Source organism: Giraffa tippelskirchi, chromosome 4, assembly GCF_054371585.1.
Source record: "Giraffa tippelskirchi isolate mGirTip1 chromosome 4, T2T-mGirTip1v1.2.pri, whole genome shotgun sequence".
Lineage (NCBI taxonomy): Eukaryota > Metazoa > Chordata > Mammalia > Artiodactyla > Giraffidae > Giraffa > Giraffa tippelskirchi.
Window position 1 is genome coordinate 113,562,501 of NC_137278.1, and position 24,201 is coordinate 113,586,701.

General features: G+C 37.1%; 1 protein-coding gene across 1 annotated transcript in view; it reads right to left on the minus strand.

The window, feature by feature from the left end:
* The window catches only part of PPFIA2 (PPFI scaffold protein A2), a 509,952-nt gene that overhangs the window by 135,034 nt on the left and 350,717 nt on the right, over window positions 1–24,201 (minus strand). Inside the window, exon 9 of the mRNA XM_081594854.1 lies at window positions 10,904–11,020. Within this exon, the coding sequence (XP_081450980.1) occupies window positions 10,904–11,020 (117 nt within the window). The remainder of the gene's footprint in view (window positions 1–10,903; window positions 11,021–24,201) is intronic.

The window sequence follows — 24,201 nt, forward strand, 5'->3', positions numbered from 1 at the left end:
CTTATATTTCAAAATTCATGAAATCATGTAGTTTTTATGTTACCTTTTTCACACATGTTCACTTTTAATATTTATATACTTGTTACACTATTTATCTTGGCTCCTCTTTCTCATAAGTTATGTGACTTTAGAGCCAATAATCCTTGCTCTACAAATCTCACAGGGTTATTACAGAGATCAAATAAAACAACTATATAAAAGCACTTTTGGAAACTGTAAAGAGCTTTACAGAACTTATTTATCTTGTTCTCCTTGGCATGTAGCTCTTTTGTCAATGAGGTTTATGGACAACTTTGAAGAACAGTTTGCCTATCTTTAAAAGTCCAGAGCCACCATTGAGGAATATTTTTCAGAATACTCATCTTGTCATGTGCAATTCTCCTGTGGATTAATAAGATTTTTGGTCACAAAAATTTAGGGAACACTGAATAGTATTAACATGTAGTACTGGGGAATTTGAATAAATACTACAGTAAAGATATCAGTTCAAAATTGTATAGCATAATATATCTTAATATTCTCATCCCCAAGAAATCTCCTTTTTGGGGGAAATGGGTTCTATAAAACACCCATTAAATTTCTGGAGAACTATTGCTTTATGAGAAATATTAAGATGGATAAACCCTACCAAAGTGAAAAATAAAATTAGGTCAATTGCAGAACATCTGAATGATAGGCTTAAAATTCTCCTGAACTGCTTAAAGATCAGACAAAACAATGCTGAGGGACGGAAAAGTACTTGTTCTTCTCTATATCCCTATATGAAAGCAGAGTCCTTGGCCCAAAATAGACATTCAAATTATACCAATAGGACAGAGGTAAATGAATAAACTTTCTGTCAAACTCTTGTGAATCAGTCATCCTTTTAGAGTCTGAAATTATCCTGCTTCAGCAAAGATGTGTTTATCCTGCTTCCCCTGGATCTGGGCTAATGATACAAATGATACTAAATCTGTTATTAAAGATAGAGGAGTCAATTTCACTTCCCGTCTATTAAAAGTATGCTATGCTATGCTATGCTAAGTCGCTTCAGTCGTGTCCGACTCTGTGCGACCCCATAGACGGCAGCTCACCAGGCTCTGCCGTCCCTAGGATTCTCCAGGCAAGAATACTGGAGTGGGTTGCCATTTCTTTCTCCAGTGCATGAAAGGGAAAAGTGAAAGTGAAGTCGCTCAGTCGTGTCTGACTCTTAGCAACCCCATGGACTGCAGCCTACCAGGCTCCTCCATCCATGGGATTTTCCAGGCAAGAGTACTGGAGTGGGGTGCCATTGCCTTCTCCGATTAAAAGTATAGTGAAACATAAAAACCCAGTCACTGAATTCAAAGGATGTGTTTTGAACTTAATGAGTTCTCACACAACATTAGAAGATTTTTGCTTCTTATTTTTGCCATTGTTTATAAAAGATGGCTTTTGGTTATAATCTTGCTCTCCATCTCAGCTCCTATAAAGTTGATACAGGGTAACTTCTGTGCATATGGATGAACCATGAAATAGCCTAACCTTGCCTCTTCTGGGCCCTTTTCTAGCAATCATAGACTTCTAGGCCACTCCAGCCTTATATATGTAAGGCTATACTTGGACCTTCTATTTCCTGGGAGGTGCACCAATCCCTGAATGGCATATTCATAAATCTCATCCTTTTGTTTGGCTCCAATGCTTAAAAATTCAATTGACGGATAAAAGGGAATTGTCCAGTTTACCGTAATGTCATTATGAGGAATTACATCACTGCATATGGGACTAACACACAGAAGAAACTACTCTGTTAGGGCTGCCCCTTTTCTGGCTCCATCACGTCTGACTCTGCAACCCCATGGACTGTAGCCCCCCAGGCTCCTCTGTCCATGGGATTTCCCAGGTAAGAATACTGGAGTGGGTTGCCATTTCCTCCTCCAGGGAATCCTTCCTACCCAGGGATCAAACCCAGGTCTGGAGTCTCCTGCATTGGCAGGTGAATTCTTTAGCACTGAGCCACCTGGGAAGCCTGATTAAGAGGTAAAAAAAATTCCAAGGATTATAATTACCTTTGAAACAGAGAAGAAACTGGAGCTTAAAAATTAATAAAATAAGCCACAATTAAAAAAGAACTGAATTTTTTGATGAATAGTTACTGAAAGTAGTTGACATGGGGTGAGGAAAGCATATAAAAATTGTCAAAATACAATTAATAACTGGAGATATCTCGATGGATGAGGGATTTCAGCTGTAACATAGTAGTGATCTTTAAAAGAATGGCATTTGTGTTAATGGTCTCTTATAGTATTTTTAAAATAGATATGTAGTATATTCATAAGCCAAACATTTAAATGTATAGCTAATAGGTTTATGTGAGACTATGTAGAATCTGCATATTACAGTATTTCATAATACAGTGCAATAGTATAAGGAAATAAAGCCCTTTTGTCATCACTGAGGAGCACATTGCTGAGAAAATTATATTAAGTTTTTCTAAGTGCCCATTTTTGTTATTGATGGTTCAGTCTAAAACAGTCTTGCATCACTAAAAATCCACAAAACCCTTAATTTTGGTAAAGGCACATTCCATATTTCATCTTTTATAAAACTTCAGTTCAGTGTCCTTTATGCATGGAATGCAACCATTAGACACTTAATGACTAGATTTTTTGATCTGAGTATTATTCTTGCCACTGAGCCTTCATTTTGTTTTACATGTTTTTGGCCAAAGCTCTTCTGCCTATCTGGCAGGAATTAAAGAACTGAAAAAAATGCAAACAACAATCTATTTCTGATTTTATATTTACTCAGCTTGCGCCTTTATATTGACTATTACCCAATTATTTTGTTGCATTTTATTAAAGAACAGTCACAAATTAATGTCAAATTCTAAGAGGAATGAATAACGAGAGCAGCACTGTTGAAAAGGGAAGCATCAGCTCGGTTCACTTAGAGTACCTAAGTGCAAAGTGGGGTGACAAGCAGAGAAGCTTGAGAGGTGAGAAGAGGTCCGCCAGTTGGGAAAAGATCTCCTATGACGTGCCAAGGATGCATTGTGTGATCACTTGAAAGATCGGCCACCCACTTCACCCTGAGCTCTGAGAAGAACTACAGTAATCTCTTAGTCACTAATGAAAAACAAATATAAAAATGTACTGTGTAAAGTGTAACTACTGGTTTGGAGACTTCAGTTTCAGTTTCACACACACACACACACACACACACACGCACAGATATATATATGCATACCTGTGAACATAAAAGTGCATAGTAAAATGTTGCAACTGAATTACATTTTTTACAGTGGGTAGCAGACAGGTGGGTCCTTAGTGTTTGTGGAACCCAAGGCAAAAGAACAAAGAGAATAAAAAAGAACAAAGAGGCTTACATGCCATAAATCCAAATATGTAACAATTTTTTGACAGTCAAATAAAAAAATCATCCTACTATCTTCCTTGCAATAATACCTTTCACACTGACTTTTAGGCTAGATTCTAATGAATAATTCTAATGAAGTTCCACAGCAGAACTTAGTTACCCAGATATGGCCCTAGACTGTAGCCTCCTCTCTGTCTCTTCCCAGCCTCAGCTCCTTCCAGAATCCGGGTCTGCTTTATCTGCATAAACAGTGCTTCTAAAAGCATGAGCCCCTTAGCCTCTTCAGAGGTCCAGGGCTGGGAGCACTGGAGTGTGGGCAGAGACAGACGTTCCTAGGAAGAAACTCACACAGGCTCTGGAGGGTAAGGTCTGTTTGATGAGAAAGTCTGGGCTGCTAGGAACTTGGCAGGTTGTCAAGAAGAGGTGCTGCTGTGACTCTCACCTGTGCAATTTCTCCCTGTGCCCATCCTCAGAGAGGGGCACAAAGGGCCAGAGCAAGACCCTGCTCAGAAAGAAAGACCCTCTTGCCTAGGTTTAAAAACCATACTCATAGTAGTCAAAATTTGTAAATGCCACTGTCTTGAAGCACCTGTTCAGAGTAAAAAAGAATATAACTGGGAGATTTTGGGGGAAAAAAATTGAAGAATATTTTTAAAAGCGTACTCTTAAATAGAATAAAATAATTCTAGAAAACAAGTACATATGTATAATTATGAAAGACTAGAAGTTCAGAAAAAAAATAATATTGGATTAGAATGAATTTTCAGAAACCAATAATAACACCTAGAGAAAGCATCCTGGCATGAAGGAACACGAGAGCACAAAGGAGGTAAGAAGACCAAAGTTCTGGTCCTACTCTGGACAAATAAGTCACTTAATCTAAGCAGACCTCAATTTTCATTGGCTATAAAGTTAAGAAAAGGGAAAAAAATCTGTAACTGGTTCAGAAGCCTGATATTAGAAAAATGATAAATGGATATAAAGATGTAGTACAAATGATTTGCTAAAAAATATCTAATCAAGATGCTTCCACATTTAAAACCTTTCCCATTGCTGTGAAAATAAAACTGGACTTCCTACTGCAGCCAAGACCGATCGCCAGTCGTCTGGCACACACACTGCCCGTGTGCCATGTCCCCTGCTTCTCCCTGTCCTGACAACCAGGCGCAGTTACACGGCCATCCTCTCTTCCCAAGAATGTGCCCAAGAAGTTCTTTCCCATTGTTGGAGCATGCACTTAGTGTTTCTGTTTGTTTCAAGAACTCTTGAAGTTTCTCCATGGAATCCCTGCACTCTTTCAGGTTCCAGTTCAAACACCACCTCCTGAGAAACCATCCCGTGCCCTCCCTACTTAGCAACCTTCACATCTACCTTGCCCCTGCCCCTTGATCACATTCATTTCCCTTTATGCGTATGTGCTTATTTTACTTACATCTGCCCTATTCATTAGCATTCCAACCACTCAGAACAGAACCTATTTCTGAGCACTTCAGCAAGTTCACCACTAAATATTTACTGAAAAATGAATGACCATGAGAACACGGTATTAATAAATATAATGACCATAGTGCTTATCTAATGCTTGTATTCTTTACAACGAAGTTACTAGCAAGGCATGACTAGTTACCTGTGACTGATGCTCAGGGAGGTTGCAGCATAAGGACACGCAGCTACTATTTAAATGGCACAGACGAGATTTGAATCCAGGTCTTCTGACTTCAACCAAATTACTATTCCACCCTGCCTCACTGACACCTCCTATCACAACTGATGCATCCCTCCTTTAAACTCTATTATCATTTTTGACATCACTTTATTCATCACGTTTTACAATATTAATTTGGGCAGATTATTTTCTCTCCTGCAAAATTTAGTGACTACGTCTTCTGAATCTCAATCACTGTCTAACATTCTACTTATCCACTCACTTAGCAAACATTACCAGCTGAAAAAAATAATTGCAAGTGGAGTTATAAGTCAGGAGCATTATTACCTCTGTTACCAGAGCAATGTGTTTACTAACTTTTTTCCACAAGTTAACTCCCCTGTAGAAAGCAACAGGAAGAAACTTATTGGTCCTAGTCTGAACTTTTAATGAGGCAAAATTTAGTGTTCTGAAAAATTGTTATTATCCTGTGGATATTTATATTCTTCTAGAACAACTGATTAAATATGTGGCATAAAGAAACTGACCTGTTTCAGTTAAACTTATTTTTTCTTTTCCTTTTTATTTTTTAAATGTTGGTAATAATTACACAACTTTTCTATGAGTAATAGGCCTGCTTCAGAGTGTGCTTTGTAAGACTATTTTTATCAACTATTTTGTCAACAGAGTGTTCAAGCCACTGACGTAAAACATCTCCTCTTGGCTAATAACCCACTATGACCATGTAATTTAAATAACTTTACTGCCCTAAACAAAGGGCAATTCTTGTGACTAGGATTTACCAGTCACTTTCTGACAGTTCCACAGTATCTAGTAATAGTTTTGTGTTTTCCTCCCAAACAACCACTTTGCAATTTTTACACTAATACTACAGTCATCCTATACTGATAACCTTCATTACATAGACACTCCCCCAAATAATATTCTCTTTTCCTTTGTTTTAATATACTTTCTAAATACTCCTTATAGAAAAATTAAAAGTGTAAGGAATTAAATTACAATCTTATAACACTTGTTACTCAATGGTATTAACACACTTTAAATAATCTTGTTAGAAAGGATACTTTTGAAAAGATTTATAATGTTCATGTATATAAGTATTTATATAAGGATGATAAAATAAGACTTAGGATATTAGGTCATCTTTTATCAAAAAATGTAGGCAGCTAGAAGATGAATAAGTTCTGGAGATCTAATGTATAAATTGGTAACTATAGATAATACTGTAACGACACTTGAGAATTACTAAGAGAGTAAATCTTCACATACGCAGAGGGACACGGTGAGGAATGCATTAACTAATCTTTATCATGGTTATCATTTCACATAATTATACAAAATCATTACATTGTATACCTCAAGTTCATACAGTCTGTACACCAAATCACCATATTGTACACCTGAAACTTACATAATCTTATATGTCAATTATATCTCAATAAAGTTGAAAACAAAAGAAATGTCAGGCAGAGAAATGTGATATAAATTAAAATTTAAAGTACTTCTTGAATAATCTCAAGAGTAATATGAATTAAAGCACAGTTTACTTATTTTTGAAATTAAAAAATACATATGACATATATTTTAGGATTATATTTCAGGATAGGTACATGATATTTTGAAATATCCTAGTATATCATTACCCTGAGCATTTGGAAATCACTATTCCTACAATTCAGAGAAACTGAAAAACAGAATAGTGTTAATTACAATATTTAAAAATCTTTAATCCCATTTACATCCATTCTGTGACAGAGGTTCGTGACATTGTACAGGAGACAAGGATCAAGAAAATCCCCATGGAAAAGAAATGCAAAAAAGCAAAATGGCTGTCTGAGGAGGCCTTACAGATAGCTGGGAAGAGAAGAGAGGCGAAAAGCAAAGGAGAAAAGGAAAAATATTCCCATCTGAATGCAGAGTTCCAAAGAATAGCAAGGAGAGATAAGAAAGCCTTCCTCAGTGATCAGTGCTAAGAAATAGAGGAAAACAACAGATTGGGAAAGACTAGAGAGAGATCTCTTCAAGAAAATTAGAGATACCAAAGGAATATTTCATGCAAAGATGGGCTCGATAAAGGACAGAAATGGTATGGACCTGACAGAGGCAGAAGATATTAAGAAGAGGTGGCAAGAATACACAGAAGAACTGTACAAAAGAGATCTTCATGACCCAGATAATCACAATGGTGTGATCACTCACCTAGAGCCAGACATCCTGGAATGTGAAGTCAAGTGGGCGTTAGAAAGCATCACTACGAACAAAGCTAGTGGAGGTGATGGAATTCCAGGTGAGCTATTTCAACTCCTCAAAGGTGATGCTGTGAAAGTGTTGCACTCAATATGACAGCAAATTTGGAAAACTCAGCAGTGGCCACAGGACTGGAAGAGGTCAGTCTTCGTTCCAATCCCAAAGAAAGGCAATGCCAAAGAATGCTCAAACTACTGCACAATTGTATTCATCTCACATGCTAGTAGAGTAATGCTCAAAATTCTCCAAGCCAGGCTTCAGCAATACATGAACCATGAACTTCCAGATGTTCAAGCTGGTTTTAGAAAAGGCAGAGGAAGCAGAGATCAAATTGCCAATATCTGCTGGATCATCGAAAAAGCAAGAGAGTTCCAGAAAAACATCTATTTCTGCTTTATTGACTATGCCAAAGCCTTTGACTGTGTGGATCACAATAAACTGTGGAAAATTCTGAAAGAGATCGGAATACCAGACCATCTGACCTGTCTCTTGAGAAACCTGTATTCAGGTCAGGAAGCCACAGTTAGAACTGGACATGGAACAATAGACTGGTTACAAATAGGAAAAGGAGTCCGTCAAGGCTGTATATTGTCACCCTGCTTATTTAACTTATATGCAGAGTAAATCATGAGAAACACTGGGCTGGAAGAAACACAAGCTGGAATCAAGATTGCCGGGAGAAATATCAATAACCTCAGATATGCGGATGACACCACCTTTATGGCAGAAAGTGAAGAAGAACTAAAGAGCCTCTTGATGAAGGTGAAAGAGGAGAGTGAAAAAGTTGGCTTAAAGCTCAATGTTCAGAAAACTAAGATCATGGCATCTGGTCCCATCACTTCATGGGAAATAGATGGGGAAACAGTGGAAACAGTGTCAGGCTTTATTTTTTGGGGCTCCAAAATCACTGCTGATGGTGATTGCAGCCATGAAATTAAAAGACGCTTATTCCTTGGAAGGAAGGTTATGGCCAACCTAGATAGCATATTAAAAAGCAGAGACATTACTTTGCCAACAAAAGTACGTCTAGTCAAGGCTATGGTTTTTCCAGTGGTCACGTATGGATGTGAGAGTTGGACGGTGAAGAAAGCTGAGTGCCGAAGAATTGATGCTTTTGAACTGTGGTGTTGGAGAAGATTCTTGAGAGTCCCTTGGACTGCAAGGAGATCCAATCAATCCATCCTAAAAGAGATCAATCCTGGGTGTTCATTGGAAGGTCTGATGTTGAAGCTGAAACTCCAATACTTTGGCCACCTCATGCGAAGTGTTGACTCATTGGAAAAGACCCCGATGCTGGGTAGGATTGGGGGCAGGAGGAGAAGGGGACGACAGAGGAAGAGATGGTTGGATGGCATCACAGACTTGATGGACATGGGTTTGGGTAGACTCCGGGAGTTGGTGATGGACAGGGAGGCCTGGCATGCTGCAATTCATAGGGTCGCAAAGAGTCGGACATGACTGAGCGACTGAACTGAACTGAACTGAACATCCATTCTGTACACCCATTTAAAAAGAGTGAGTTAGCAATAGCACAGTGTTTCTCTTCTGTACTGGCTGAAATGCCTTCACCCGGAACTGGAAGGCAAAGACAGTTAAAGACAAGTTCTTTGAGTTTTAAAATACTCAGAATCCTCCACATATATACCACTATCTGCTGAGTCCAATGGAGACAAACATCATTTATTTGTAGGTTCTCATCCTAATTCTGTAATTAGTTTCTAAAAATCAATCTGACATCAACTGTCTTATATTCTATAATGCCTGAATATTTAGGGGTTATATTTCAAAGAAATAAACTTGAAAACAAGATACATGTATGAGTACTCCTCACTCCCCAGTAGTACTAGAGAAATGCTTTAAGCACCAAATGGTTTGTTAGCAAATAGATGTGATCTTAAACTTTGTATACCTTTGAAAGCATATTTCTTAAATTTTAGTTTGGATTAGCATAATGTGGCATCATTATATTTTGAAGATTTCTATGAAAAAGACTAAATGACCATAAAGTTCATTTTCACATTCAAAACAGTGTGATTATGTAATTCTCTGAGAAAAGGTATATCACTGTATCACTGATGACATAATTAAACTGAAACAGTAATAGAAAAATGGCATGCTAGTTTCCTAAATTGAATATTTCATGTGGGTGCCTTATTCTTGAGAGCTTGGTGGTTTATTTACTGAGTTAATGTCAGTTGACTTATCTAAAGAAAAGAGAAATAAGTTTTATTCAAATTTGAAATATAGCTCATGAAATCTGGCTGTCAGATTGTAGCTTATTTTTAATACCTAGCTTAAGATTTCTATAAAATACATGGATAAAGGCTAAAATACAACGGCCTTTAATGAAGAGTTGTTTGCTTCTCAGCCACCAGAACTGATGGCATTCCTGGGAAATTAGCTTGATTTACTTGACTTCTTTTGCTTTAACACTTAAAGGAGGAACATAAGAAGTCCCTTCTCTTGTTTCAATTGGACAAACGAGGAAATGTGCAATTTATTTTATGCTAAGAAGTCTAGGGCTTTCCTGGTGGCTCAGAAGTAACAAATCCACCTGCAGTGTAGGAGATGCAGAGATGCAAGTTTGATACCTGGGTCGGAAAGATCCCCTGGAAAAGGATATGGCAACTCACTCCACTATTCTTGCCTGGAAAATACCATGGACAGGAGCCTGGTGGGCTACAGTCCGTGAAGTCTCAATGAGTCAGACACGACTTAGTGACTAAACAACAAAGGTCTAGTACTGTTTGTGTTGTGGTCCAGTCACTTGCTTCTTACTCTCTATGTTTTAAAGCCTCTTGATATTCAAAATGATACCAGTTTAGATACCTGTTTCATGAGCTCTTGATGATTAACGAGCTCAGCCGTCCAAAGCTATAACTTGCAAATACCCAGGAGATGGTCCAAGCCTCATGTACAGGATGTACAAATACCTATATGCAATATTAATGTGATTTCAGATCTACAGCAACTGACCTTCTTTCTCTTGTGCTGGAAACAAGTGGTTCAGCACAGAATAGCGCAGAAAGGCGCCAGAAGAGACTGTAGGTTTCCTTTACCTTGGTCTATGCCCCACCCGAAAGGAAAATCAATTCCTTCTAAAAAAAATAGCAAAAGTTGGATGACTTCAGATATCCTTTCATGTAATCTCTCATTAAGAGAGGTACTGCTAGAGTCTTATCAAACACATGGAAAATGAAAAGTCAAATAAGATATTATCAACATTTTTTGCAGTGATAGGCCACAGATAAGTCACCAATTATACATAAAACCACTTATAAATCAAACTTATTTTACTTTAAACAGTCCTGGATATATATCACTAATATATATATATATATATATATATACACAGACATATTTATTCAATTATAGATATGTTTAGTCAGATATATATTAAATTCTTCTTAACAGAATCAAGTTAATAATAAGTAATCAGAAATTCAAATATATATATGTGCATAAATCACACACATAATATTTTTGAGAAAATCAGATTATGAGCAATTAATGATAAGGGAAATCATAAGGCACTTTTGACCAAGTCAAAACATAGTAATGTTTATTACAAGAATTATACACATATTTCATATTCCTGTCAAAGGATATAGCAAGGAAACATTTCCATGTAAGAGCATGTAATATGCATGATACCTTTTCATGGACTTTCTGGCCAGGTTCCATCCCTTCAAGATGTTCAGATTCTGTGGATCCCTCACTTGATACCATTTTTCTTTGTATATGAACATTTTGTTCACGCAAGGCAACAATCTGCAAAATAAAAACACTGTGCCTTTAAAATCTAAAATACCAACATGAAGTATAAAAAAACTGAGTTTACTTGAATGTGGTAAGAACTAGTGAATACAGTCATAAAATAAACATTAAATTTTACTCATTATTTCATATTCCTCTATATTTCTAAAATTTAGATTAGTGTTTTGAAAAATATTTATAATATTTATGGAATGTAAAATTTACTTAAAATATTTTCTAGTTGGAAAATGTATCTATCAAGTTTGAAATGTTTCTAAAGTGGTAGGATCCATGAGTTTTTAATTCAGAAATTACTTCCTAGTTTATGAGATATAATAAAAATTGTAATAGTCTGAATCCTTAAAGTATAAAAAAAAGTAAAGACTGAATACTGAAGATCAATTATGAGCACATTCATCGTCCCTAAGAGACAGTACATTTGCAGTTTTAAAACAAGCAAATAAATAAGCTGGACTTAATTTTGTACCACTGCCATAAGCACTTAGAGTTAAATTGGTCTCACTGTCATTATTTTAACAGCCATTATCTTAGTAGTTCTAGTCCAAATATAGTTAATTTAAAAAAAGAATTTTCAGAAGGCAATTAATTCTTGTAAAACCTTAGCTCAGTTTGATATACATGATACTTTGAACTAAGAAACAGATTCTCAGATAGTTGTAGTTTAAGTGATCTTCATAATGTACAGAGTGGAAAATCATATTCTAGCATTTTATTTTATTTATTTATTTGTTTATATTCTAGCATTTTTAAATGGTGTTTTAAAATATATTTGCTATTTATACATATTATTTCAAAAGTATTTTATATTATATTAATATAAAAATTATTCATTTCTTGGCAAGTTTTATTATAATATCAACTCAGATATTGAGTCAATATTGGTTCTAGGGGAAATTAATGTCCATAGTATTCAGTACACAATAAATATTGAATCATATTAAACTTATATGCTGAAATTATAAGATTAACATGTCACATAGACAAATAATTATTAAATAAACGAAAGACATCAAGAGACTGGTTATATGTCCTACAGTCTGCCACTGCTACCTGTATACCAATGGTGTATTCTTGAGAAAAAGTGATTTTGCACATGACCTCCAGCAGGTCAACGCACATTTCTTAAGGGCATATTAACGTAATGAAGAACCCTGAAAAGATTCATCTCTCTTGCAGTACTGCGATCACCAAATAATTGGTTCCCTAAAATACCATTCTTGCCCATCTACAATTTATCATCCACAAAGCAGCCAGATTCATCTTCTAAATTTAAGTTATAGTGTGTCGCTCTTTAGCTTTCCAAACAACCTCTCTGTTTTTCCCTATTTAGCATAATTTTAAACTTCTTGACCTTCAGGATCCTTTTGACTACAATGGCTTCCTTTCAGTCCCTCAAACAAACTGGACTCTTTCTCATTCAGAACTGAGGAATTTGCTCATCTTCCTATCTGAAGCATTCTTCCCCAGCTCAGATTACACCTGACACAACCATATTTCAAAGCTCAGCTGAAAAACATGCTCCTCAGAGAAAGTGTACCTAACCATTGCATGTTTTATAATATATCTGTGTTTATTTCAGTGTGCATCTTACTCATTGAAATCTAATATTTTATTCCTTTATTTACTTATTCACTTTGCTTGTTTATTTAGCTAGCAGAAGTCCTAATGACATCTCACAGGAAAATAATTTTCAAAGAAATACCTTATTGAAAACAACATTTTCAAATGAAGCAGCACATCACATTAATATGTGCAAGGATTCAATATACATGTTGAATTAAATAATGAATGGATATGGAAAACCAAAGAATATAGATCTAATTTATTCAGAAATAACCGTAGATAAAGATTTAGAGTGCTTGAGAATCTTCAGAGACATTCCTCTCGTGTTGGCATAGAAACGAATTACATCCAAGGAAAAATAGGAGTGAAATAGTCTCTGAATATATCATTTTTATATTACATTCTTAACATCTTGTCTCTTGCAGAAAGCAACAATACTATACTACTATCAGTACATAATAAAACTTTATTATGAATTTTTAAAAATTAAAGAATTGTATATTGAGATCTCACTAAGACAACATCCAGCACCAGTGTAAGTTGCTCAGTCACATCCAACTCTTTGCAACTCCATGGACTGTAGACTACCAGTTCCTCTGTCCATGGAGTTTTCCAAGGAAGAATAGTGGAGTGGGTAGCCATTCCCTTCTCCAGGGGATCTTCCTTACTCAGGGATCGAACTAGAGCCACCTGCATTGCAGGCAGATTACTTATCATCTGAGCCACCAGGGAATCCCAGATAACATCCATGACTTAGCAAATAATGTTAAGGCAAAAGTAACAACAAATTTAAAAATTGTTTGCATTTTCTTCCATTATTTAATTTACTTAGAAGTGAAGAGAGACCTTCAAAAAAAATTCTCACTTTACAGAATAACTTCCATTCGTATAGTAATTCAGATAATTATCAAATATACCCTAGTGTCTAAAATAAAGTGGTCATCTATACAGATTTACTGAAATGACTCAGTGAAAGGATGAATTAATGACCTTAACTAAAAAAGTCAAAATGTCAAATTCATATAGAAAACGTATGCCAATATGGTTGTGGCACTACATTAAAAATTGCAAACTTTCAGTTTTTCTTAACATATACCAATGACAATTCCAAGAAAGACACTTTTCAGCTACTAACGTGCAAACTCTGCTTTTTCTAAAAAAATCAATCTCACAAATTAGATTTCTGAAACTGGAGAACTGATGCAAAATCCTCTATATTCTCTATCATTCTAATATGGTTATATTCTGTTCTATTTTTGCCCAACAACAAATTATCCTAGTAGTTCTGAAAGCAAATCTTCAGCCTCTGATTTAATTGTAGGTGTTAATAAGTGTGAGTCTTCTTTCACACTGGGGAAAGTGAGAGGTTCTCTCCTGTGAATACTACTTTGGGGGTTGGGCTCGCTCTTCTGTGTGTGTTCAAAGGGGCAGAGAAGGTCACCTAGAAATCTGTAGCTGAAGGTAGCACAGACCTCTTTAGGAAATTCTCCCGGCTCGCTTCACAAATGAATGCAGAAGGTGGCATGGGAAGTAGCTTACAAATAGGAAGTGGAATGAAAAGCGACTGATTCTCTGGGCTGTACTGACAGCGGATGCTCTTAAAGGGAGGGCTCAAGTGACTTGTCTGGAATATCAAAGTAGGACTGAATCCCTCATTGCTAAACTGCTAAACCTACCACAAATAGGGTGGTGTGGTGGGTAAGAGGAATCATTCCTGGGGAGTCTCTGTTGCTTACTCAGTTGCTATGTAACTGCCAAGAATGTACTGGGAACCCACCATGTTAAACTATTTTCATCTGCAAATTAGGTCTTACGATCTACATTTAGCAAGTGATTAAACTGAGACAAAGAGAATTTAATGAGAACTAAGGAATCAAATAAAAGTCCTTGTCTTTAGGTTTTTTACTCTGTCACATTGTCTTGCATGGCTTTGCATTTGGGCTCTGGTAAGTCAGGGGAAGTTAACAGTGGGCGAGGTTGGGTAGGAAGCATTTCTTTTCCAAGTGCTGTTGTCTGCTGATCCTCGGCTCCCCTGTATTTCATAAAAATTATGAACCCCTCTCTGGAGAGATATACCTGTAGGCAGAACTCTGCATGCATTTTTATGCATATCAATCCACTGAAGGCCCATGACGCTCTGGTCAAGAGTCTTTTCACAGCCATTTTAACTGATAAACCATGATTTGTCAAGTGTTTGTTGACATTTGTTTTTAAATGCCCAGAATTCATTCATATTTCTCTTGGTGATGACATCTTACATTTTCACTGGGGAATTTTCCTTCTCAGCTCTAATCCTGGACTTCCCAGGCAGTGCTATAGGTAAAGAACCTGCCTTTTGATGCAGGAGACATAAGAGATGCTGGTTCGAGGCCTGGGTTGAGAAGATCCCCTGAAGGAGGGCCTGGCAAACCCACTCCAGTATTCTTGCCTGGAGAATACCATGGACAGAGGTGTCTGGTGGGCTACAGTTCATAAGGTCGGAAAGAGATGGACTCGACTGAAGCAACTTAGCATGAACTCTAATCCTAGAGACATCATCAGTCCAGCAGCCAAAGCCCATGGCAGATGGGTGAACACCTGATCTAAATCAGCAGCTTCCTTGAGGGAAGCTTATGGCAGAATTATAGGGTAAGAGACTCTTTCTAGTATGGAAGATAGGCTAGTGGGATGTGATCAGAGTACTGTTTGCCATCAGTTCCTCCTCATAGAGAAGCAGGTAGAAATGATGGAGCCCTGATGAATGACTTCTATTGCTAATTTTAGCCATTCTTAAATCAGTTCTATCCCTGGCATCTCCATAAAATGAGTCCCCAATTTTGTCTTTATGTTTAAACTTTGTATTGATTTTCTGTCACTTGCAACTAAAAGTGTCCTTGCAAATATAACAGGGAATGTGGAAAGCAACACAACACATTCAATATCTAAATGGGGATTTGGTGACCAACAATTTATGAGCGAGACAGCAGAAGACAACTTTTCAGTAGTCAGAAGAGCACGAGCTCTTTGTGTTCCTAGTACTGCAGGCTGTTTAATATTCCTGTGGCAAAACATATCTGGAAGAAGATAAAAGAATGACAGGTGACTCTGAAAGCTAAAGTATTTCAACTAGAACTCAGGCATCTGTGTGATTCTTGCTCTTCAGCTTATTGGTTTGCCTTGACCCTTCTTTGTGTTTCTTGATAGGTTATTAAGCTTCTGACAGCCTGACTCTGCTTCTAGACACTCCCAAACCCATCATATTTCCAAGGGAACCTTCCAAGTTTTTTTTTTTTTTTTTCTTTTAACCTTTGCCTCTGTCAGGTTGCTTTTGGCCCTTATCAATCTCTCACAAGCTCTGATCTCACACAGTAGACTACGGGTGGTCTTGGTGGCCTGTCTTGCAGTCAGGAAAGTCCCCCAGTCCCCATTCCTTTATTTCTATCAGACCTATTTCAAGGATCCTAGCATGCTTTACGACAGATTCTCTTCTATCCTCTTTCTTTGAAAAACAGTTTCCATTGATGGCCTGGAGACATTCATTCACTTCACAAATATTCGTTGATATTTCACTGATGATGTATCAGGTATTAGGAAAATTATTAGGGGGAAAGGGCAGAAACACTTTAATTCATTCTTGTTGGCTGAGAGAAACTGTAAATAAAAATAAGTGGCATACATTTTTAAATGGTGATAATTGTAAAGGGAAAATTAAAGCAAGGGAGAAATACAATGATGCACAGCTTAATCAGGAATTGGGTGTTTTCTGAGTATAAACCTGAATGAGAGAGAGGAAGCAATGCGGATATCTGGGAGAAAATCTCTTTAGGCAGAGGGTTCAGAAAATGAAAATCATTATTGAAAACAAAAGTTTGAGATTCATAAAAATGTTTTAGTGAGTTCTTCATATGATGTAAGATGTCTTTTTCAAAAGGTAGCTGAAAGTTGACACCTTGAAAACTGATACCTTCAAAAGATCCCTGAAAATTGATGTCTTGGAAACTTCAGGTGTCAGGAAGTGCACAGAAACACGTGATTCTTAAGAGAAGGGTGATTTGGAAGAAAATAACAGAGTCAATTTCACATCTTTATATTCTCATATTTTGGGATTTCTCAAGTGTTGGAACTATATTCATTCATTCATTGAACAAATATTCATTGATCATTGTTCTAAGCATGAGACCCACTGGGAAAAATGTCCTTCTCTCAAGAAGCTTACACTCCAGTGAAGGAAAGAAACAGTAAGACAACAGCAACAAATACCAATAATCTAATGAACTCTTAAAATGTGATAAAAACTGTGCTTAACACATTATATAAATTTGCTTCTTTATATCATCTTTTCATCTACAGTATCTTTTCTTTCCAAGTTCAAGATTTCTTGAGAGAAGACTCTAAGACAAATTATTGCACACAAGTAGTTTATTTGGGAGGTGATTCCCAGAAGCATAGCATTCTTAAATATTCTCATAAGGCCTAGGAGGAATTCTGGATCTTCTAGTTGTTACTGGTTTCTGACTCTATTTTTTTTTTTTCAATTTTAATTTACTTTTAATTGGGGGAAAAGGTTGTCTGACTTTGTGTAAGTTTCTTAACCTCAAGGTCATGTTCCTCTGCTATAAAATGAGGGATAATAATACCTATGTTTTAGCGTGTTTGTAACATAAAGTTCTTAGTCAAAAATGATGTACATTTAGTGTTTATTATGTAAATATTCCTAATGTAATAATGAGGATCACCTTTATCTTCTTATTTATACTTCATGTTCTAGCTGATGAAGGACTTGCAGTCACACACACTCAAAATGCCACCTTGGCTATATGCTTTTATATTCATTTGGAATGCTCATGCATAGAGATCCTAAAACTCCTGTAAATTCCTCAGTGATAACAGTATTCATTCAGAGCATCTTTTCTTATAATGGGGGATTCTGGGTGGGCTCCTGGATGGGAGCTCATCACCAGAAGGATCAAGTCATTATTACAAGCTTGGAATCTTTAGTTTCACCCACCATTCTCCAGACAGGGAACAGGGAAATGAATCAATGATTGATTATTCATTCAATAAATGATTGATCATACCTATGTAATGGAGCTTTCATAAAATTCCCAAAAGTACGGGGATCTGGGAGCTTCCAGGTCAGTGTACATAACCACATACAGGGAAGTGATGCATCCCAACCCCACAGGGACAGAAGCTCCTGAACTCAGGACCCTCCCAGACCTCATTATGTATCTTTTTATCTGGTTGTTAATCTGTATCCTTTATTATTATGTTGTTGTTGTTGTTCAGTTGCTAAGTTGTGTCTGACTCTTTGCAACCCCATGGACTGCAGCACTCCAGGCTCTCCCATCCTCGACTAGCTCCAGAGTTTGCTCAAATTCATTTCCATTGAGTCAGTGATGCTATCTAACCATCTCATCCTCTGCTGCCCACTTCTCCTTTTGCCTTCAATCTTTCCCAGCATCTAGGTCTTTTCCAATGAGTTGGTTCTTTGCATCAGGTGGCCATAAATGTAGGTAAATGTTTTCCTGAATTCCATGAACTGCTCTAACAAATTAATCGAACCCAAGGAGGAGTTAGTGGGAATCTCAGCCAGAAGCACAAACGACAAATTGGACTTGCAACTGGCATCTGAAGGAGGCTGGGAATGGCCTAGTGGAACTGAGCCCTTAACTTGTAGGATATGATGCTACCTCCAGTGTCAGAACTGTTGGCAGTGTCAGAACTGAGTTAAACTCTAGGACATCCTGCTGGTGTAGCAGTGAATTGCTTGGTAGGGGAAGTGTTGGTGTCAGAAGTATTGTTGAGTATGAAAGTAGTGTGAGAGTAAAGGAGAATCATAGGAGGAAGAAGAGAGTTTTTCTTACACACTTTTCCTCCTTAACTGCCTCTCATCATCTTTTACGACTTAGCTATTATAGTCAACAAGAGAGAACAAAATGCAGTACTTGGATGCAATCTCAAAAATGAAAGAATGATCTCTGTTCGTTTCCAAGGCAAACCATTCAATATGACAGTAATCCAAGTCTATGCCCCAACCAGTAATGCTGAAGAAGCTGAAGTTGAATGGTTCTATGAAGACCTATAAGACCTTCTAGAACTAACACCCAAAAAAGATGTCCTTTTCATTATAGGGGACTGGAATGCAAAAGTAGGAAGTCAAGAAACACCTGGAGTAACAGGGAAATTTGGCCACGGAGTACAGAATGAAGCAGGGCAAAGGCTAATAGAGTTTTGCCAAGAGAACGCACTGGTCATAGCAAACACCCTCTGCAACAACGCAAGACTCTATACGTGGACATCACCAGATCGTCAACACCGAAATCCGACTGATCATATTCCTTGCAGCCAAAGATGGAGAAGCTCTATACAGTCAGCAAAAATAAGACCACGAGCTGACTGTGGCTCAGATCATGAACTCCTTACTGCCAAATTCAGACTTATATTGAAGAAAGTAGAGAAAACCCCTAGATCATTAAGGTATGACCTAAATCAAATTCCTTATGATTATACAGTGGAAGTGACAAATAGATTCAAAGGATTAGATCTGATAGACAGAGTGCCTGAAGAACTATGGACGGAGGTTTGTGACATTTTACAAGGGGCAGTCATCAAGATCATCCCCAAGAAAAGAAATGCAAAAAGGCAAAATGGTTGTCTGAGGACACCTTACAAATAGCTATGAAAAGAAGAGAAGTGAAAGGCAAACGAGAAAATGAAGATATACCAATTTGAATGCAGAGTTCCAAAGAATAGCAAGGGGAGATAAGAAAAGCCTTCCTCAGTGATCAGTGCAAACAAATAGAGGGAAACAAAGAGAATAGGAAAGACTACAGATCCTCTCAAAAAAATGAGAGATACCAAAGGAACTTTTCATGCAAAGATGGGCTCAATAAAGAACAGAAATGGTATGGGCCTAACAGAAGCAGAAGACATTAAGAAGAGGTGGCAGGAATACATAGAAGAACTATACAAAACAGATCTTCATGACCCAGATAATCACGATGGTGTGATCACTCACCTAGAGCCAGACACCTTGGAATGCGAAGTCAAGTACGCCTTAGGAAGCATCTCTACGAACAAAGCTAGTGGAAGTGATGGAATTGCAGTCGAGCAATTTCAAATCCTAAAAGATGGTGCTGTGAAAATGCTACACTCAATATGTCAGTAAATTTGGAAAACTCAGCAGTGGCCACAGGACTGGAAAAGGTCAGTTTTCATTCCAATCCTTAAGAAAGGCAAAGAATGCTCAAACTACTGAACAACTGCACTCATCTCACGTGTTAGCAAAGTAACGCTCAAAATTCTCCACGACAGGCTTCAACAGTACATGAACTGTGAACTTCCAGATGTTCAAGATGGATTTAGAAAAGGCAGAGGAACCAGAGATCAAATTGTCAACATCCGTTGGATCATTGAAAAAGCAAGAGAGTTCCATAAAAATATTTACTTCTACTTTACTGACTATGCCAAAGCCTTTGACTGTGTGGATCACAACAAACTGTGGAAAATTCTGAAAGAGATGGGAATACCAGACCACTTGACCTGCCTCTTGAGAAATCTGTATGCAGGTCAGGAAGCAACAGTTAGAACTGGACATGGAACAACAGACTGCTTCCAAATCAGGGTAGGAGTACGTCAAGGCTGTACATTGTCATTCTGCTTATTTAACTTATATGAAGTATACATCATGCTAAATGCCAGACTGGATGAAGCACAAGCTTCAAGATTGCCGGGAGAAATACCAATAACTTCAGATATGCAGATGACACCACCCTTATGGCAGAAAGTGAAGAACAACTAAAAAGCCTCTTGATGAATGTGAAAGAGGAGAGTGAAAAAGTTGGCTTAAAGCTCCACATTCAGAAAACTAAGATCATGGCATCTGGCTCCATCACTTCATGGGAAATAGATGGGGAAACAGTGGAAATAGTGACAGACTATATTTTTGGGGGCTCCAAAATCACTGCAGATGGTGACTGCAGCCATGCAATTAAAAGACGCTTGCTCCTTGGAAGAAAAGTTATGACCAACCAAAACAGCATATTAAAAAGCAGAGACATTACTTTGCCAACAAAGGTCTGTCTAGTCAAGGCTATAGTTTTCCCAGTAGTCATGTATGGAAGTGAGAGTTGGACTATAAAGAAAGCTGAGCACCAAAGAATTGATGCTTTTGAACTGTAGTGTTGGAGAAGACTCTTGATAGTCCTTTCAACTGCAAGGAGATCGAACCAGTCCATCTCAAAGGAAATCAGTCCTGAATATTCATTGGAAGGACTGATGTTAAAGCTGAAACTCCAATACTTTGGCTACCTGCTGCGAAGAACTGACTCACTGGAAAAGACCCTGATGCTGGGAAAGATTGAAGGCGGGAGGAGAAGGGGATGACAGAGGATGAGATGATTGGGTGGCATCACTGACTCTATGGACATGAGTTTGGGTAAACTCCAGGAGTTGTTTGATGGACAGGGAGGCCTGGCATGCAGCAGTCCATGGGATCGCAAAGAGTCAGACATGACTGAACTGAGCTGACTGAACTATTATGTCACTCACTTTGGGATGGGTGGCAACCCAGTGATTTAAGTTACATAATTTCTTAGCATTCTCCACTAACTCATATCATACAAATTATCACTCTTCAGCATGACTGGCTGGCTGTTTTTTTTCTGACTGCCCATTTTTACACTGACTTTCTTGATATCAGAAACTGTATCTGATTGTTTATTCCAAGTTCTTAGTAAATTTGTTGACAAGTAGAAAGCACTCTACAAACATTTATGGAGTGTTGAATGACAGCAGACTGTATGAGTGGAAAAGACATATGGGGAGTTGGAAAAATACTCGAGAATGTATATATGGAGAAGAAAATTAGTTATCCACATTAAAGACCATATGAATTGAAGTCTTTCCTAATGTTCACATTATATGATTCAAGGATACAAAAGGCAGGCTGGGTATGAAAGAGCTCACTGGGTAAATAAAGAAAGAAAAGAACAGGAAATATTGCCATAGTCTTGTAGAGTATTCACAAGTCTCAATTGTGAGGAGGCAGACAAAGTAAAATCACAGGCAACTGCACAGGAGGGTCGGAATAGGGTCATGAAAGGGCAGCTTAAGGAACGTCTCTAAGAAATATTATATAAATACAAAGTAATAGGAAATGTCATTGTGTCTTAAAACATTAAAAAACATTTACAATTGTATTGTAACCTAGGTAATGTGGTTCCGGTGCACTGAAGCACACCCTGTGCTTAAATGCTTCAGATTTAGAAGAGATTTACATTAGATGCAAAGTGGAATTCCAAGGGTATCGAGGAATTTATTTGTGCCAAAAAATTCTTAAATTGGACAAGAAGAGCAACGCAAAATAATTGTCACTTTCCCCCTTTTTTTCTCATATTTTTGAATATGTTAATGCATAGGATATTTCCCTGAAGTTGAATGAGGAAGGAAGACGATAAGAAATAGGAATTTAGAAATTAAATTTCTAATTAAGAACTACTAACAATAATAACAATTGCTGAATGTTGAAAATTAACTATATGCCACATATCCCTGGCGGCTCAGAAGGTAAAGCGTCTGCCTGCAATGCGGGAGACCTGGGTTCGATCCCTGGGTTGGGAAGACTCCCTGGAGAAGGAAATGGCAACCCACTCCAGTATTCTTGCCTGGAAAATCCCATGGATAGAGGAGCCTGGTGGGCTACAATCCATGGGGTCACAAAGAGTTGGACATGACTGAGCAACTTCACTTTCACTTTTCATATGCAAAGCAATTCATATGCACTTACATTATTTCATTTAATCTTCCCAGTAACCTTACATATTTGATATTATTTTTATTTTACAAATAAGGAAACTAACATAAGGGGAGTAAGTAATATATTTAAAGTCTGTAGAAAAGGATATGACAGAGACAGGTTTTCAATCCAGGTATGATACCTTTAAAACGGATGGTTCTTAAGTATTATGTTATAATGCCTTTTGAAAATTAATGAAATCATTCACTGTATACACAATCCAAATATTTATCTAGGTCAGGACTACAGTTCTGTGGTCTGATGGCAGGGGAATTTACCTGCCCTGATTTGGCAAACAATTTAGACACAAATTTTGTCTTCAACTATTTTTTGGAATAAAAATCATGCTGTTTACATTATTTATCATTTTTATTTATAACTCTTCTGTGGCACAGGTATTTCATTTTATGTTCAAAACTTTCCAAACTTTTTAAAATATATCATGTCTAACATCCTCATGCTAATTCTCTAGGGATTTTCATTCTGATGCTTTTAAATTCATATTTGCCTTTACCTATTCAACAACAACTTCCAGACAGTGCCCACATCTAATTAGCAAGATTCTTTTCATCTATTTTTACTCCAAACTCAATTAACAATTCCAAGAGTGAGACTGAGAGAAGTCTCACTACACCAACACATAATTTGCTTCTGCACAAATAACTTATTCTAATTTAGCTGAATTGTCTGCTTAGATTACACTGATGTTGCAACAACAAAAAACAAAGTCAAGAAACTAGTAGAGCAGTAGGGATTCACAATTTACATTCAAGCAACTCTCCAGACACAACAGTTTGGATTTGTGTTGTTATATATTAACTGGGAAAACAAAAAGATTGAGACACTTATTCAAAATAGAACTAAGGACACTAAGCCAATAGCAATTTCACTTTCCAACTCTGGCTTTTGGACATGAGATTTAAAACCATCACTGAAGCATATTAAAACCAATGTAAAGTAACTTCATGTAGTTCAATGCAGTTCGATCAGTTCATGTGTAATATTCATTTTCAATGTTTGTCAGTGAGAATGGATAGACTAAAAACCTGTATAACAGAACTGGTCCATCGAATGATCAAGTTGTTTTGAGATGAGAATCAGAGGTTTACATTGTGAGGATTCACTTCTTGTCCAGTTCAAAAAATAGTTACTTAATCAATAATTTAATGAGTGCATCCATTCAATCTAATGAATGACTGAATAGCTTGGAAGTGGGAAGTATAGCTTAAGTTGGTGGCTGCTTAGAATTTTTACCACTGTTCTATCTCTATTCAGTCAACAAATATTTATTGAATGAATGAGAACACACTATACATTTTTTTTTTAATTCCTCCATTTTGACTGATGAACCTCCCCAATTCCCATTAGATGAATTGACTAGGAACTATAATTTCGCTCAGTCATGTCTGACTCTTCACTACTCCATGGACTATACAGTCCATGGAATTCTCTAGGCCAGAATACTGGACTGGGGAGCCTTTCCCTTCTCCATTAATTTAAATGCACATCACCAGTAAGTTTCTGGTGATCTTTTGATGAAAAATATAGTATATGAACAGTACATGAATTTTGACTGCTTCCAAATTTTATATCTGAACTGATTTGGCTTATTTCTAAAAACAAGGATACTCTATCTGACCATGGGATCTCAGCTTATTTAGTTCTTAATGATGAAAAAATTCTTTTAAAAATAATATTAAACGTTTTAAGACCAATTCTTAAAATAACAGGCCTGGAAAACAGTTTTTTTAGTTTTAAGTTTAAGACAACAGTAGCAATAGCAATAAAACTTCAGATGTTTGCTTAGATAGATTTGCTTTTATGGTGGATGATC